The 15,527-nt window shown below is 36.9% G+C and overlaps 2 protein-coding genes across 2 annotated transcripts; one reads left to right on the forward strand and one right to left on the reverse strand.

Annotated features, from left to right (window-relative positions):
- The first annotated feature begins 1,474 nt into the window (after positions 1–1,474).
- Positions 1,475–2,854, forward strand: LOC133297958 (uncharacterized). The gene has a single exon (XM_061497196.1). It carries the CDS (start codon positions 1,475–1,477, stop codon positions 2,852–2,854), a length of 1,380 nt encoding a protein of 459 aa, XP_061353180.1.
- Positions 2,855–7,043: 4,189 nt separating this feature from the next.
- LOC133297960 (APO protein 2, chloroplastic) lies at positions 7,044–10,163 on the reverse strand. Its single transcript, XM_061497198.1, has 4 exons — positions 10,044–10,163; positions 9,821–9,942; positions 9,239–9,588; positions 7,044–7,987 (listed from the first exon to the last, which is right to left on the reverse strand). The coding sequence occupies exons 2-4, from the start codon at positions 9,938–9,940 to the stop codon at positions 7,156–7,158; spliced, it is 1,302 nt and encodes a 433-aa protein (XP_061353182.1). The 5' UTR covers positions 9,941–9,942; positions 10,044–10,163; the 3' UTR covers positions 7,044–7,155.
- Between the last annotated feature and the right edge of the window lie 5,364 nt (positions 10,164–15,527).

Raw genomic sequence — 15,527 nt, forward strand, 5'->3', positions numbered from 1 at the left:
TATCTCTCACTTGCAAAAAATAAATAAAAATTAATCCATTTAATTATTTATACAATGATAATTACTAAAAAAAATAGAAAATAAATTATGTCTAACAATAAAAATTCATAACCACTAATGACTAACCACTAGCATACATGTAAATAAGTAAGTAATTATAATATTTTTAAAAATATTAAAATATGACGCTACCCATGCAATTGGATGATAATATAAATTTATTTCATATATTAATATGAATTAAAATTAATTTTTTAATAATATAATAATCATAATTAAATAATACAATAGTATTGATCATACAAAGTGTGCAAACTGGCTATGCTTGCTAAATATGTAATTTTGATACAATCCGTCCAAAGAACCTAATGTGCATGATTGAATTTAGCAAGCATAGACAGTTTACACACTTTGTATGATCAATACTATTGTATTATTTAATTATGATTATTATATTATTAAAAAATTTAATTTTAATTCATATTAATATATTAAATGAATTTATATTATCATCCAATTGCATAGGTAGCGTCATATTTTAATATTTTTAAAAATATTATAATCCCACCATTCTGATATATATATGTCAAGATTATGATTTTCTTAATTTTTTTAATTCATATTAATGTCAAGATTGTAATACAAAGTGTGATTGAATTTAGTGAAGATAATAATATTTTTTTAAGGATAATGAAGATAATAATATTAATGTCAAGATTATTAGTGAAGATATTAGAGTACAAACCATCCCATACTTTTACGGAATTTGGATCTTAATGCATTACATTATCAAAATGGGATAAGTTATTCCACTAATCATTTTTTATGCCTACCTTACATGTCATTCTCAAACACTATTAGATCAGAATCTCAAAAGGAGAAAGAAATGATAAAAATTTATTGAGATTCTGATCTAATGATTTTGAAAAATGATACGTAAAGTAAGCATGAAAAAAAGATAGGTAAAATAATATATCCCTATCAAAATACTTGTCGGTTCATAGTTATAGAGGTTACTCCAGCCTCCTGGCATCAGTAGTTATTTTTCCAATATGCAGCAAACTTCCCAAAAAGATTTTTCCCTCTCGAAGAGAAGAGAGAAAAGGATAGCAGAAGCTTAAATCAGATTATTTTTGCTCCACTGATCTTACACTAATAATTTTATGGGTTTTATTTTTTTTTACAGATACATTTCATAGTTTACTGCATTTTCCTTTCTGTTTTCTGTTATATGAGCTGTGCTCATTTTTTGCTTTCTGTTATATGAGATGTGCTCATTTTTGCTCCTCTTTTTGGTTTTGGACTCCCGCATTTTTAGGAGTTTGTTATTCTCTTTTAGGCTATAAAAGGCACTACTGTACAGAATGGAAATACACACAAAAATGTTACTCATCTTTTTCTTCTTGTTTTATGCGTTCTTTATTTGTAAAATGGTATCAGATGAGTTTTAGCTTCTTGCCCTTGCCGCTTTCTCATGGCTCGTGGCTCCGCTAACAATTCTTCCACCGCCAATCCTGGTGGTGCTGCCACTTCCGGGTCTTCACCTTCAGTTGAAGATTCCGGTAGCCCCTATTTCCTTAGCAATGGTGATCATCCCGGCTTGATTTTGGTTACCCATATCCTCACTGGCCCAAATTTCAACTCCTGGTCCCGTGCTATGTTACTCGCCTTAACCGCGAAGAACAAATCCATCTTTGTCGATGGTTCCTTACTTCGTCCCTCCTCTGATAATCTTTCTTTCAGTGCTTGGAATCGCTGCAATTCAATGGTGATTTCTTGGCTTCTGAATTCTATTTCAAAGGATATCGCTGATAGTTTGATGTATTTCACAAATGCTTATGATGCCTGGTTCGATCTACGTACCAGATTCCACCAAGCCAACGGTCCTCGAATATTTCAGCTTAAGCTGCAAATTTCTTCCCTGCACCAAGATGCTTCGACCGTTAATGGCTACTATACTCGCCTGAAAACCCTTTGGGACGAACTCTTCGATTACTCACCCTCTTATTCCTGCACTTGTGGAGCTCTCCGATCTATTTCTCATGATCGTGACCAGGACCACGCCATGCATTTTCTTATGGGGTTGAATGACTCTTTTTCTTCGATCCGAGCTCAAATTTTACTGATGGACCCTCTTCCATCCCTGTCGAAGGTTTTTTCTTTGGTCTTACAGGAGGAACGCCAACGTGAGATTACGACCTCTGTTCCCCTGGTCACTGATGGCCCTCTTTTCTCTTCCGCTGCTCCTCCGCCGACTGTTGCCGCTGCCAGTGGTGCTCCTCCGCGCCGTCAACGTCCACTCTGCAGCCATTGCAACATTTTGGGCCACACCAAAGAAAAATGCTTTAAGCTACATGGCTACCCACCCGGTTACCAGCCCAAATCACCCAGGCCCACTCATAATCCGTTACACACTCCTATACCCAGGCCCAGCTCAAACGCTGTCGTTTCTCCCTCACCTACTTTCACACATCATCAGTATCAACAGCTGCTTTCCCTTCTTCCCCCACCGTCTATCCAAAATCCCCAGCCCTCTTCTCCACCACTTGACGTCAATCCCACCATAGCCAGCCTCAATGGTGAGTTCCCCTCTTCGCTTCCTCCTACTTGCTGGGTTTTGGACACTGGAGCAACCCACCATGTTTCTTGTGCTCCTCTGTCCTCTACCCTTTCACCCCCTGCCTCCGATTCGGTCGTGACCCTCCCCAACGGTCCTCGAATGCTTATGATGCCTGGTTCGATCTACGTACCAGATTCCACCAAGCCAACGGTCCTCGAATATTTCAGCTTAAGCTGCAAATTTCTTCCCTGCACCAAGATGCTTCGACCGTTAATGGCTACTATACTCGCCTGAAAACCCTTTGGGACGAACTCTTCGATTACTCACCCTCTTATTCCTGCACTTGTGGAGCTCTCCGATCTATTTCTCATGATCGTGACCAGGACCACGCCATGCATTTTCTTATGGGGTTGAATGACTCTTTTTCTTCGATCCGAGCTCAAATTTTACTGATGGACCCTCTTCCATCCCTGTCGAAGGTTTTTTCTTTGGTCTTACAGGAGGAACGCCAACGTGAGATTACGACCTCTGTTCCCCTGGTCACTGATGGCCCTCTTTTCTCTTCCGCTGCTCCTCCGCCGACTGTTGCCGCTGCCAGTGGTGCTCCTCCGCGCCGTCAACGTCCACTCTGCAGCCATTGCAACATTTTGGGCCACACCAAAGAAAAATGCTTTAAGCTACATGGCTACCCACCCGGTTACCAGCCCAAATCACCCAGGCCCACTCATAATCCGTTACACACTCCTATACCCAGGCCCAGCTCAAACGCTGTCGTTTCTCCCTCACCTACTTTCACACATCATCAGTATCAACAGCTGCTTTCCCTTCTTCCCCCACCGTCTATCCAAAATCCCCAGCCCTCTTCTCCACCACTTGACGTCAATCCCACCATAGCCAGCCTCAATGGTGAGTTCCCCTCTTCGCTTCCTCCTACTTGCTGGGTTTTGGACACTGGAGCAACCCACCATGTTTCTTGTGCTCCTCTGTCCTCTACCCTTTCACCCCCTGCCTCCGATTCGGTCGTGACCCTCCCCAACGGCACGGCTGCTCCGGTGGTCTCCAAGGGTTCTTCTCTTCTTTCTGCATGTTTGATTCTTTATGATGTTCTTTTTGTTCCCACTTTTTCGTTTAATCTCTTAAGCATCAGTGCTCTTGCCCGTACATCTAACATTGTTGCTCTTTTTTTGTCATCTCACTGTCTTCTTCAGGATCGTCTCTCCGGCAAGACGATTGGGATTGCTAATCTTGTTCGTGGTCTTTACGTCCTTGATTCTGCCAGTCTCCTTCCTCCCAAGCTTGTCGCTCCTCCCATTTGTTTATCTGCAATTTCTCCAAATGTAGCCTTATGGCATTCTAGACTAGGTCATTTGTCTCTCCCTGTTTTATCATCAATGAAATCACACTTGAATTTATCTTCTGTATCTGACCATTTACATTGCACTATTTGTCCATTGGCAAAGCAAAAACGTTTGCCTTTTTTATTAAATCCAAAATTGTCTCCTAGGCCGTTTGATCTCATTCACTGTGACATTTGGGGGCCTTTTACCCCAATTTCGGTTGATGGTTTTCGTTATTTTTTGACCCTTGTTGATGATCACACACGTTACACATGGGTTATATTTCTCAAACAAAAATCAGACTTTTCTTCTGTCTTCAGCAATTTTTATACTCTTATTCTCAATCAGTTTCACATCTCCATCAAATCTGTTCGTTGTGATAATGCACCCGAATTTCACATTCCATTTTTTTCTTCCAAAGGCATTACTCTTTATCACTCCTGTGTTGAGCGACCACAACAAAATTCTGTGGTTGAGCGCAAACATCAACATATCTTGAATGTTGCGCGTGCTCTTCATTTCCAATCTCATGTTCCCCTCCCTTACTGGCAGGATTGTGTCCTAACCTCAGTTTATCTTATCAACAGAACTTCCTCTCCTCTCCTGTCCAACTCTACTCCTTTCACTCTTCTTCACCAAAAATCTCCTCAATATTCTCATTTACGTGTCTTTGGTTGTCTCTGTTATGCCTCTTCTCTTTCACGGTCACGTCATAAATTCTCTCCTCGGGCTATACCTGCTGTGTTTCTTGGTTATCCTCCTGGTTTCAAAGGTTACAAACTTCTGGACATTCAGTCTAATCGTGTGTTTATTTCCAGAGATGTAATTTTTTTTGAATCAGTTTTTCCATTTGCTTCTTCTCCCATTACATCATCTCCTCTAATTTCCATTCCTGCTTCCTCTCCACTCACCACTATGGCTCCCAATGGCAGACCTTCTAGACTCTCTCATCCTCCCAAATACCTTCTTGATTATGATTGCTCACCCTCCACAGCTCACCCAATGTCCAATTACCTATCCTATCACCGCCTCTCTTCCCCTCATATGGCTTTTGTTAATGCCTTATCTGCCCATTATGAACCTTCCACCTATTCCCAGGCTTCTCAACTCCCTGAATGGTGTGATGCTATGCGCAATGAGCTTGCTGCCCTTGAGCAAAATAGAACATGGGATATTGTTTCCCTGCCTTCCGGAAAACATGCTATCGGTTGTAAGTGAGTTTTCCGTGTGAAATATCATGCTGATGGTTCCTTGGAGAGGTTTAAGGCTCGTCTTGTGGCCCAGGGTTTCACACAGCAGGAAGGTATTGATTATTTTGATACTTTCTCTCCGGTAGTCAAGGTGTCCACTGTTCGGCTTCTCCTTGCTTTGGCTGCTGTTAATGGATGGTGCCTTCATCAATTGGACGTCAATAACGCTTTTCTTCACGGGGATCTCAGTGAGGAAGTTTACATGCGTTTACCTCCTGGGTATTTTTGTCAGGGGGAGTCTATTCCTCCCAACCCTGTTTGCAGGTTACGGAAGTCTTTGTATGGGCTAAAACAAGCCTCAAGACAATGGTTCCAGAAACTCAGTTCTACTTTGCTTTCTATGGACTTTGTTCAGTCTACAAATGATCACTCTCTTTTTCTGAAGTTTAAGGGTTCTGTTATGCTAGCCATCCTGATTTATGTTGATGATGTTATTGTGGCTTCTAATGATTCTACTGCAATTACAGGTTTCATCTCTTCTCTTGACAAATTTTTTCGGCTGAAGGATCTTGGTCCACTTAAGTATTTTCTTGGTGTCGAAGTGGCTCGTTCTTCTAAGGGTATTTTCCTCAGTCAACGGAAATACATTCTTGACATCCTTCATGACACTGGTTTATCTGGGTGCAAGCCCAAATCCACTCCCATGGAGCCTCATTTGAAACTCTCACACCTTGAAGGAGATTTATTGCCAGATCCTACTCTTTACAGACGTCTCATTGGTAGGATGCTTTATCTGTCTTTCACAAGACCGGATATTTCTTATTCGGTTAACAGATTGAGTCAATTTCTCTCAACTCCCAGAGTTCCTCACTTACATGCTGCTCATCGCATCTTAGCTTATTTAAAACATTCTGTTGGACAAGGCATTTTTCTGTCTGCTGATTCTGCTCTACAAATCAAGATATTCACTGATTCTGATTGGGCAAGCTGCCCTGATACCCGTCGGTCAGTGTCTGGCTTTTGTGCTTTTCTTGGTCACTCTCCTATTGCATGGAAGTCCAAGAAACAGTCTACTATCTCCCGTTCTTCTGCAGAGGCTGAGTATCGCTCAATGGCTAATGGTGCTTGTGAAGCTGTTTGGCTTTTGTCTTTGTTACGTGACTTTCATGTTACTCACTCCTCCCCTGCTCATCTTTACTGTGATAACACTGCTGCTCTACATATTGCTGCCAACCCCGTTTTTCATGAACGGACGAAGCATATCGAAATCGATTGTCATTTGGTTCGGGATCATATTTCCAAGGGTGTGCTTCAAACGTTTCCCATCACTTCTGCTAACCAGATTGCAGATATGCTCACTAAAGCTCTTCACCCAACTCAATTTCATTTTCTGCTTTCCAAGATGGGAGTACTGAATATTTACTCTCCATCTTGAGGGGGAGTTTTACAGATACATTTCATAGTTTACTGCATTTTCCTTTCTGTTTTCTGTTATATGAGCTGTGCTCATTTTTTGCTTTCTGTTATATGAGCTGTGCTCATTTTTGCTCCTCTTTTTGGTTTTGGACTCCCGCATTTTTAGGAGTTTGTTATTCTCTTTTAGGCTATAAAAGGCACTACTGTACAGAATGGAAATACACACAAAATGTTACTCATCTTTTTCTTCTTGTTTTATGCGTTCTTTATTTGTAAAATTTTTCTCATGTTGCATGAGATAATTTGTCTCATGTAATTCACAAAATAGTGGATGAAACCCATTAAGAAAAAGAGAGAGAAAAAAAAAATGAATCCCATCTATTTTTGTGTATGTTGCATTATCTCATGCAACATGAGAAACACATTTCTCTAATTTTATATATCTTTTGCCGAATGCAGAGGATATAGCAGATGACACAAAAAGTTTGTCTAACTACCAAAAAGACTCCTTCCAGAACTAGCAAGATGGTGCTATTCCAATTCTGGAAAAAAAAATCTCATTGCATTAAGTTTGAAATCCTACATAGTGCACACAATTTACAGTTTTACACTATAATCAAAACAAGGGGTTTATTTATAACAGCATTTGATCTCAAACTACCATTTCAGCTTCTTTCATAGTTGATGGAATCCCCACATCCAGTCGCATGGTTGATTTATATTGTTCAGGTAAAGCAGCACCAGCCTGAATGCACATTTCCACTACAGCAGGCGCCTGACCATAAAAATCCCTGAGCTCTCTTTCCAGGGGTGGTCCATTTACATCAGGAACATGCCACACAAATCTTGGTGGGATCAAGTCATGAAGAACTGCAGACTGCCAACCATGCTGCCCATTTCGTTGCTGGTGTTTATGGGCTCCGCAGTTTTGAGCTTTGTGCCCCTTGGGACCAACATGAATTTCAGGGCAATATCCACAGACCCTCACATTATACATCCTCATTAGTCTCTTGGTACCTTGCCTCATTCTTTCCCATGCTTGGAGTGTTTCTTCAGCAAGAAGGACTACTTCTTCATTGTTCGATGGAGCTACTATTTCTGAATCAGGTATTTCAGCTAGTAGTGGTTTTAGAGGGCCCTCTGCGATTTTATCTGGAAGTTCACTTTCATCAGCATCGATGAATTCCTTCCTCCCAATACGGATTATAGGCTTTCTTCTCCTTTTTGTGGGAAACTCCGGAATTTCAACACCGGCTTGGATGCAAAGCTCAACCACAGCTGGAATTCGAGGGATGGAGAATCTCTTTTCATGAGGAATCCGCATTCCAAGACGATCATAGAGGTGATAGGCTTCAATTGGTATTAATATGTCTTCAACATGGGCATTTGTCCATCCGTGGAGGCCCTTGCGGATGCTGGCGTTTGAACCTTTACATGACTTGAATGGATGTCCAACAGGTCCTACATGGATTTCACTGCACCACCTGCATGTATTCCAATATTTAGGACATTAAATCACATTTTTCGGGTAGAGACATTAAATTACACTTATATGTAAAAATAATGGACTTAAATGAGATAGAGAAACTTTATAGGTGGATAAAAAATTCTTGTCAAGTACATTAGAATAAGCTAGTAGGAAAAATCACTCAAATTGGGTAATCACATTCACGAAGACTAGCTTGGCAAGCACAAATAATATATATATTGTAAGGTAGCTAGAATTGGTCCTTGATATTTTTCATGTGCCAAGTTGAAAAAGCACATTAATAGATTCTTTGGGCTCAAAATAAAAAAGAAAACATTTAAAATTACAATCTTTGAGAACATTAAGACAAATTATTCGAAGGTCCTACACTGTTACAATGAATCTGTTACAGCTCCGTATTTGCCAACAAGAAATTAACAGAAGAAAGAAGAGAAAGAAATGAGACAACGAAAAATGAAAAAATGGATCCTTTATTGCAGAAAGGATTAAAAGAGCCTTGCTCTTCTCAAGGGAGTCTCCCCTTCCCCTGAGAACATCTCAGTTACAAATGAATTCTCCAGAATAACTATCCTAAGGGAAATCCCTGCCTTATACGATGGCAACCCTTCTCATCTAAAGACTAACCAATTAATCAATTCTAACTAACCAGGTAACCAACTAACCAGTTCACATTAGTCTAACTGTCATTTGGGTATATTCTTAAGGGAATATACTTTCCATCCTATGGCAGCTCTTTCCCCCTACTTCTAACCGTATCATAATCCCCTCAGTGTTGAAGCTCTAGCAGCCTGTTTACCATGAAAGGGTTCCAACCAGTGGACAAGATTGGTAAGAACTAAAGACGTAGCAAGCAGAACTGGTAATCTTCCTTTTCATGAGGGCATAATAGTGAGGCTTGTGAAGGTTTAAGTATTTGTTGGAGATGCTAGATATGAAACTATCAACTGCCCACCATGATGGCAAATTATAGGTGGCACTGGAAATATCTGATTTAGATTCTAGTTACGCTAACAACGATACAGTTAAAAAACTAGAATGTCAAGTGGTATTGCAATTTTGTGATTTATGCATCATTTCAAACAAATTGTCAATGAAACCATATAAGCAGTTGGAATATCTTATAAGGTCAGAATTAACAATGGTCAATAAAAACCCATAATTTTTATGCAGTTTCCCAATAGTTCACACAAGCTCCACATTAACCAAAAGTATATACTAGAGGATACGAAGGGATATTATAAATTACCCACAAGCATGAACGGGCACTACTCTGAGCAACTTCTTGAGATTGTTAATCAGAGTGATCCTAGCATTATACACATTATATGCAGTTGGTATAAGGTTCTTCACCAGCAACCCATTCTTCGGCGGCGGCATTGGTTTTTTCGGCTCATATTTCATCCTCTTTATCCTCTCCCTAGCTGCTCGTCGCAGTTCTACAATGGGTACAGGGAAAGGTTTCTTCTCTTTTCTCGAATAACGGCGAGGAAAATCAGCATTTTGTGGCACCTCATTCCTGATGGTTAATGCATATTGACAAAACTTCTTTGCTGGAATTCTAATATTCACAGGAAGTCTGATCTTGCTGCTATTGTACTGCTCACAAAAAAATAAAAAATAAAAAAAAAGAGAGAAAAAATACAAATAAAAAACAATAAGCATTTATATACATGTGAAAAAAACATAGAGAGACATACCAGAAGAACTTGAAGCTCAAAATTACACTACCAATTTAAGCCGGATAATTATTATTATTATTATTTTTTTTTTTGGGTTAATATAAGAACTTGCAATTCAGCCAAATAATAAATGTTGATTGGAGATATACCTGGAAAGAATCAAGGGAACTAAGAGATGATAATAGGTTGGGTTTAAGCAAAAGAGAATCCCTTGGAGTTACAGTAATTCCCTTAGCATTATAAAAGGATAAAGTCATAGTCATTGTCATCCCTAAAACCATTGAAAGGGGTCATACTCAGATTTAATAATAATTGAGATTTGAGGTGCAGATGGTGGTTGGTGAGAGGAAAGAGTGTTACAGAGAAACTAACCTGGATTGGAATTGCTGAGAGCCACATCCAAAAGGGATTAGACTCACTCCACTGAAACTAAAAGCTTTGCTTTAGAGTTTCACAGCGATTAACTGAGGACTGTGGTAGCAAAATAGAGGCCAACCGTACATGCTATATATCTTCATTGGGGATTTTTATATCAATTTTATTTTATTTTATGTCCACCTTATTCTCCCTTGTCTAACCCAATATCTAACGGCCAAAAAGCCCAACCCAATAAATTCTCATTTCCAACATGATAGGGGAATAGGTGGTTTGATTAACGTCTCAAATTAATATTGTTAATTTAGTATTTTTGAATATATTTACTTGTTCATCATTTATTTCATTAGTCTAGTTAAAAATTTGTTAATTTAATATTTAAATTTTATAAGGGTTTACCATTTCTGCCTCTAATTAACCCGGGATAGCTCAATTGACGAGACTGAGAGCCCGGGGCAGTGCTCAGGGTTCAATTCTTGGGTATTGCAAATCCTTATTAATCTCTCGTGGGCTAGGGAAAAAAGGCTCCTCTTGCATAGAGAAGTAATCTCATCTTTCCTCCGATGACATAGTCAATGCATCCATTGTTTCAATGAGGAGGTCGTCTTTGAGGCCGTACTCGGAAGACATGTATCTCATATTGTTTGTCCGTCTTATCATTTTTTTGGATTGTTTATCCAATGTTTGGAAGAACTTAAAATATTGAATTATGAAAAACTAGAATTATTAGTTAGAGCAACTACTAATAGAGAACAGCTGCAATTAGCTCATATGGTTCCGATGCAACCTTTCTTAATCTCAACAATTTGGAAATAAAAAAATTGTGAAAATATGGAGTCTCTTCCGACGTCACCGACACACAGGTTTCTGCTCTTCGCCATCTCGTAATCAGGGAGTGAATGTCCCAATTTTGCATCCTTTCCAAGAGATAACTAATACATCTGTTCAATTTCAAAAAAAAAAAAAAAAAACTAATACATCTGATCTAGGCGTTTAGTTAATAAAATTTGGAGAAAATGAAAGAAGAATGAAAAATGACAATTAAGATACTTTATCATTTTATTTTAGAGTCTAGAACGAGTATTGATTCAAAATGGTTATAATGGATATACAAATTTTATTTAAAATAAAAAACAGGATGGGTTTATAAAAATGTTTAAAAAACCGATTTTTTGTAATCGGTTTAGTTCAATTTCTAATATAGTTTGGATAATTTGGATTTTTTTGCACATCTTTAATTAGAGGAAAATAATTTTTTATTTATGTGCTTAAGAAGAGTTTCTAGATAAAAAAATTTCTTGAATAACACACTTTTACCCTGTGTATTAAATAAATAAAGAGAGTTTACTTTATTTCAATTATTAAAGCTTTAACGGTTTTACAATAAATGAAGATAAATTAACTACATCCACATTCAAAACGATGACGTTTTGAGTTGAAAGATTAAAAAATTATAATAAGAAAAATTATAATAACCCTGAAATAAATTATAATTATAAAAATACCTTGATTTACCTCCAGAATAATATCGTTTTGAGCTCAATTTAAATAACTTATCTACCTTGATAGCAAAAAAACTCATCAGTAAATGTGAGGTTTTGAATCAAACAAAACTTTTAATAATTTCTGTTTTCCATATCAAAAAGTTGAAAAATTAAAAATTAAAAACTAAAATTGTTATCATGGACCATTCTGAAAGTTTGTCAACGATGATAAACTAAACATATACATTTGGAAAAATAGTCTTAGCCCAAATTGAAATCCCTTGCCTAATTTACCAATACATATGATTATGTTTAATAAAAGCCAATTGGCATTTTCCTCAAAATATTTCCTTTAACTATTTATAATTTTTTTTTAAATTAGTTTAATCTGAAACAATGTCGGACTTATTTCTTTCCTGTTATCTCATATTTAATTCTGACTCAAGATGATGGTGATATATCATTTGATAGATGAAAATAGGACATGAGACACATTTTCCATATCTTGCTCATCATCTTGGGTGGTGAATTATAGCAATTGACATGTGATGAAATGAATATATATTTTGTAGATAGACTGTAGTCGCTTTGGAGTTTTGGACAATTTTTTAATGAATATTTTGTTTCGTCAGTTTATAATTTTTATTTTTATTTTCCTTTTATGCAAGACTTGTGTTTTCTTAATCTTTCCTAGAGTTGAAACTTCTTTTAAAATTTATTTTTTCAATTATTTCTTTGAGTTGCAAATGATTCTTGTGAATATAAGCTTTTGTTGTTGAGTGAATTGATTTATTTTAATATTGTTTTTTTCCTTGTATGACTCTAATTAAATCTTACATATTTTTTTTTAAATCATCATTTGAGTTAACCATGGTTAACTTATAATGTTCTTTCAGAATAATCTAATGACTATGACAGTTAGTACCATTCATAAATTGGAACAAACTGTATTATTTATATAAAAAAAAAAAAAGTTAAATGTTAAGGGAAGGGATCCACTTACCACCTATGATGCACGGACACTGACACGACACACGGGACACGACACGACACATCGACACGTTAATTCTAAAAAATGACATATTTCGACACGTTGGGACACATTTTGATATTAAATAATATTTTTAATATATATAATATAATTTATATTTGATACATATAATAGTTCATAATAAGTCATATAACCAATCAAATATTCAAATTTCATAAAAAATATATAAAAAAAATAATTTTTCGTACCAAGTTAATTTTTCATGTCAAATTTCATAACAGAAAAAAATTGATTTATAAATGATTTTTTTTTATTTTTAGTTAATAAAATAAAATTAAGACTAACAAAAAAAATGTGTCGGAGCGTGTCTGAACGTTTGACCAAGTGTCCGGAAAAGTTAACTGCGTGTCAGAAAAACGTGTCGGAGCGTGTCCCAAAATATTGACCGCGTGTCGGACGCGTGTGTCGGAGCGTGACCGTGTCGGACACGTGTCCGACACACACCATTTTTAAAAAAAAATTGTATTGTAGCTTACCACCACTAAAGTATACCACCTATACAACCAATTTGATCACCGTTGGATTAAAATTTTATCTGACTTTTCATGCATGCTTATAGTACTATATAAATTGAAGCCTACAAGTAATTTCAGGTCTGATATTAAAATCAAAATGACTAAATTTAACATAATCAATTCCATAAACATCGTACTTTTTGAAAAACATAATAAGATTGAAACTAAAATAAATCTTTATGTATTTCCTTGCATGTGCGCTTATTATGTCCTCTTTTTTTACAATGTCCGCAAATATTAGTATGCTTTGATGCATCTTCAATCCCGCTACGAATCCTCCGTCCCTATGAGGTGTTCTGGGAGTCCCTTTTCTTCCCTTTCGTTTGCAAAATGCAAGGATCCTTCAAGTTCATCATAGAAGACTCTTCACAATTATCACCCAAGTATTGTAAGTCAGAATTGCCAACACTACTACTCTCCTCAGATATTACTAATTTTTTTGCAGCAATAGAGAGAGAATCAATACCATCACAAATAAACTTAAATGCTTCATTAGACTTATTTGCAAGCTCATCAAGTGTAGAATATCTAGAGCGTAGGTGAAAGCTGCAAAAAAGTCTATCTCCATCAGTAACACACATGTCCTTATCTATGTTTAGTATAACATTTCCTTCCATGCTCCAGCGATGCAAGATGAAGTGTTCAGGGATTTGCTCAATATTTGCAATCAAAAAAATAGCAAGAACATGCCGGCATAGGATTCCCATTAAGTCAAAATAAAGGCAAGAACAATTAGCTTCTTTATTTTCCAAATTCATGTCAACTGTTGCAAAATCATCTCTGTCTTTCTTATTAAAAACTTTGTAGGTAACACACTTACCATCATTTCCAAGTTTTTCCTTAGATAATCGTAAACTTAGAGAAAGCTCTTTACTGAACTTTGAAAAAATTGCACAGGTATACACTTTAGCTGCATGCTCCTCCAATGGCATATTAAATGTCAAAAGTCTTTCTTTATGCTTAGATTCAAAGTCTTCTTTTTTGAATGACTCGTAGCGAGCATCTACTGCTTCATTATATTTCTCCACAAATTCCTTTAATGTTATTCCAGGTGTAACAAATCCATCAAAAAAAGAATTTATACTTTCACTACGCTAAGTAGTGTTCATACCAGCAAAGAAAGTAGATCTATTAAAGATTGGTACCCATGATGATCTAATTGAGTAAAGTACATGAAGCCACTCATTTCCATGAAGACCATATTGAACAATAAGATTTTGCCATCTTTCTTCAAACTCTTGAGTGCTCTTGGAGCTCCATATACAATCATTCAAATGCTTTTTAAATGATGCGTGCTCATGGTATACATGAGATAACTTCTCAGGAAAAATTTTCATGGTCTGCCACAAACAAAATCGATGCTTGGTCTTTGGGAATACTTTGGAGACTGCATTGCTAATCGCCATGTCTTGGAAAATCAACAACATGAGTACGTGTATAGTTGCTAATAAACAAGCATATTTGAAATAATATATGAAACATCAAAATAGAGTGTGTTGACATTGATTGTACCTGGTCAGTAATTATACTAACTGGATGTTTTCCCTTCATTGCTCGTAGCCATTCCTCAAATAGCCATACAAAAGTATCTTCAGTTTCATCTTGTAATAGAGCATATCCGAGTAGCAGTGATTGCATATGATTATTTACACCGACAAAAGGTCCAAATGGCATAGAATACTTATTAGTCCTATATGTCGTGTCAAATGTTATCACATCCTCAAAAAACTCATAGGCATGTCTAGATCTTGCATCAATCCAGAAAAAGCTCACCATACGATCATCACCATCACACTTGATGGAATAAAAAAAATTGGATTCAGTGATTGTTGTTCAATACAATAATGTAGCACGGCTTGTGCATCCCCAACACCATACATACTTTTCCTTATATTTCTCATATGATTATAACAATCTCGACTGTCAAACCCCAAATCATGACTTTGGAAGATGGTGGCTACCTTTCCAATGGGCAAACCCACCTTGTTGAATTCTTCTACCAAACATTTTGCAGCATCAGGCATTTTTTTGTGTGATCTCAGATACGAAACACTTTTTGGAGTGAGCATCTCATGATTATGGTTGTCTATGAAATATGTGATTCTCCACATATTTGTTTTTTATTTATAGCCTTGAGACAAGCTTCACATCCTATACGTGATGATGATGTTCTCTTTGATTTAGCCCGACACAATTTACCCACATTTTCTCCTTTTTTGGGTAATAGATGACCCTCTCTAATACATGTTAGCTTTAGGTAGTCCTGCTTGGATGTTCCTCCCCGGATTCCAAAACCTCTTAGCCTACCAAATGCTGTATATAATTCTACTATATCCTTTTGTTCAGGAAATTCCATTCCAACCTCAATGGAAAGATTAGTGCTCTTTGTCGGTGACAATGGAATGACATTCGACATATTATAAGGGAAATC

This window comes from Gastrolobium bilobum, unplaced genomic scaffold (genome assembly GCF_033153095.1).
Source record: "Gastrolobium bilobum isolate Gb01-03AN ecotype WA unplaced genomic scaffold, APGP_CSIRO_Gbil_v1 utg15686, whole genome shotgun sequence".
Classification (NCBI taxonomy): Eukaryota; Viridiplantae; Streptophyta; class Magnoliopsida; order Fabales; family Fabaceae; genus Gastrolobium; species Gastrolobium bilobum.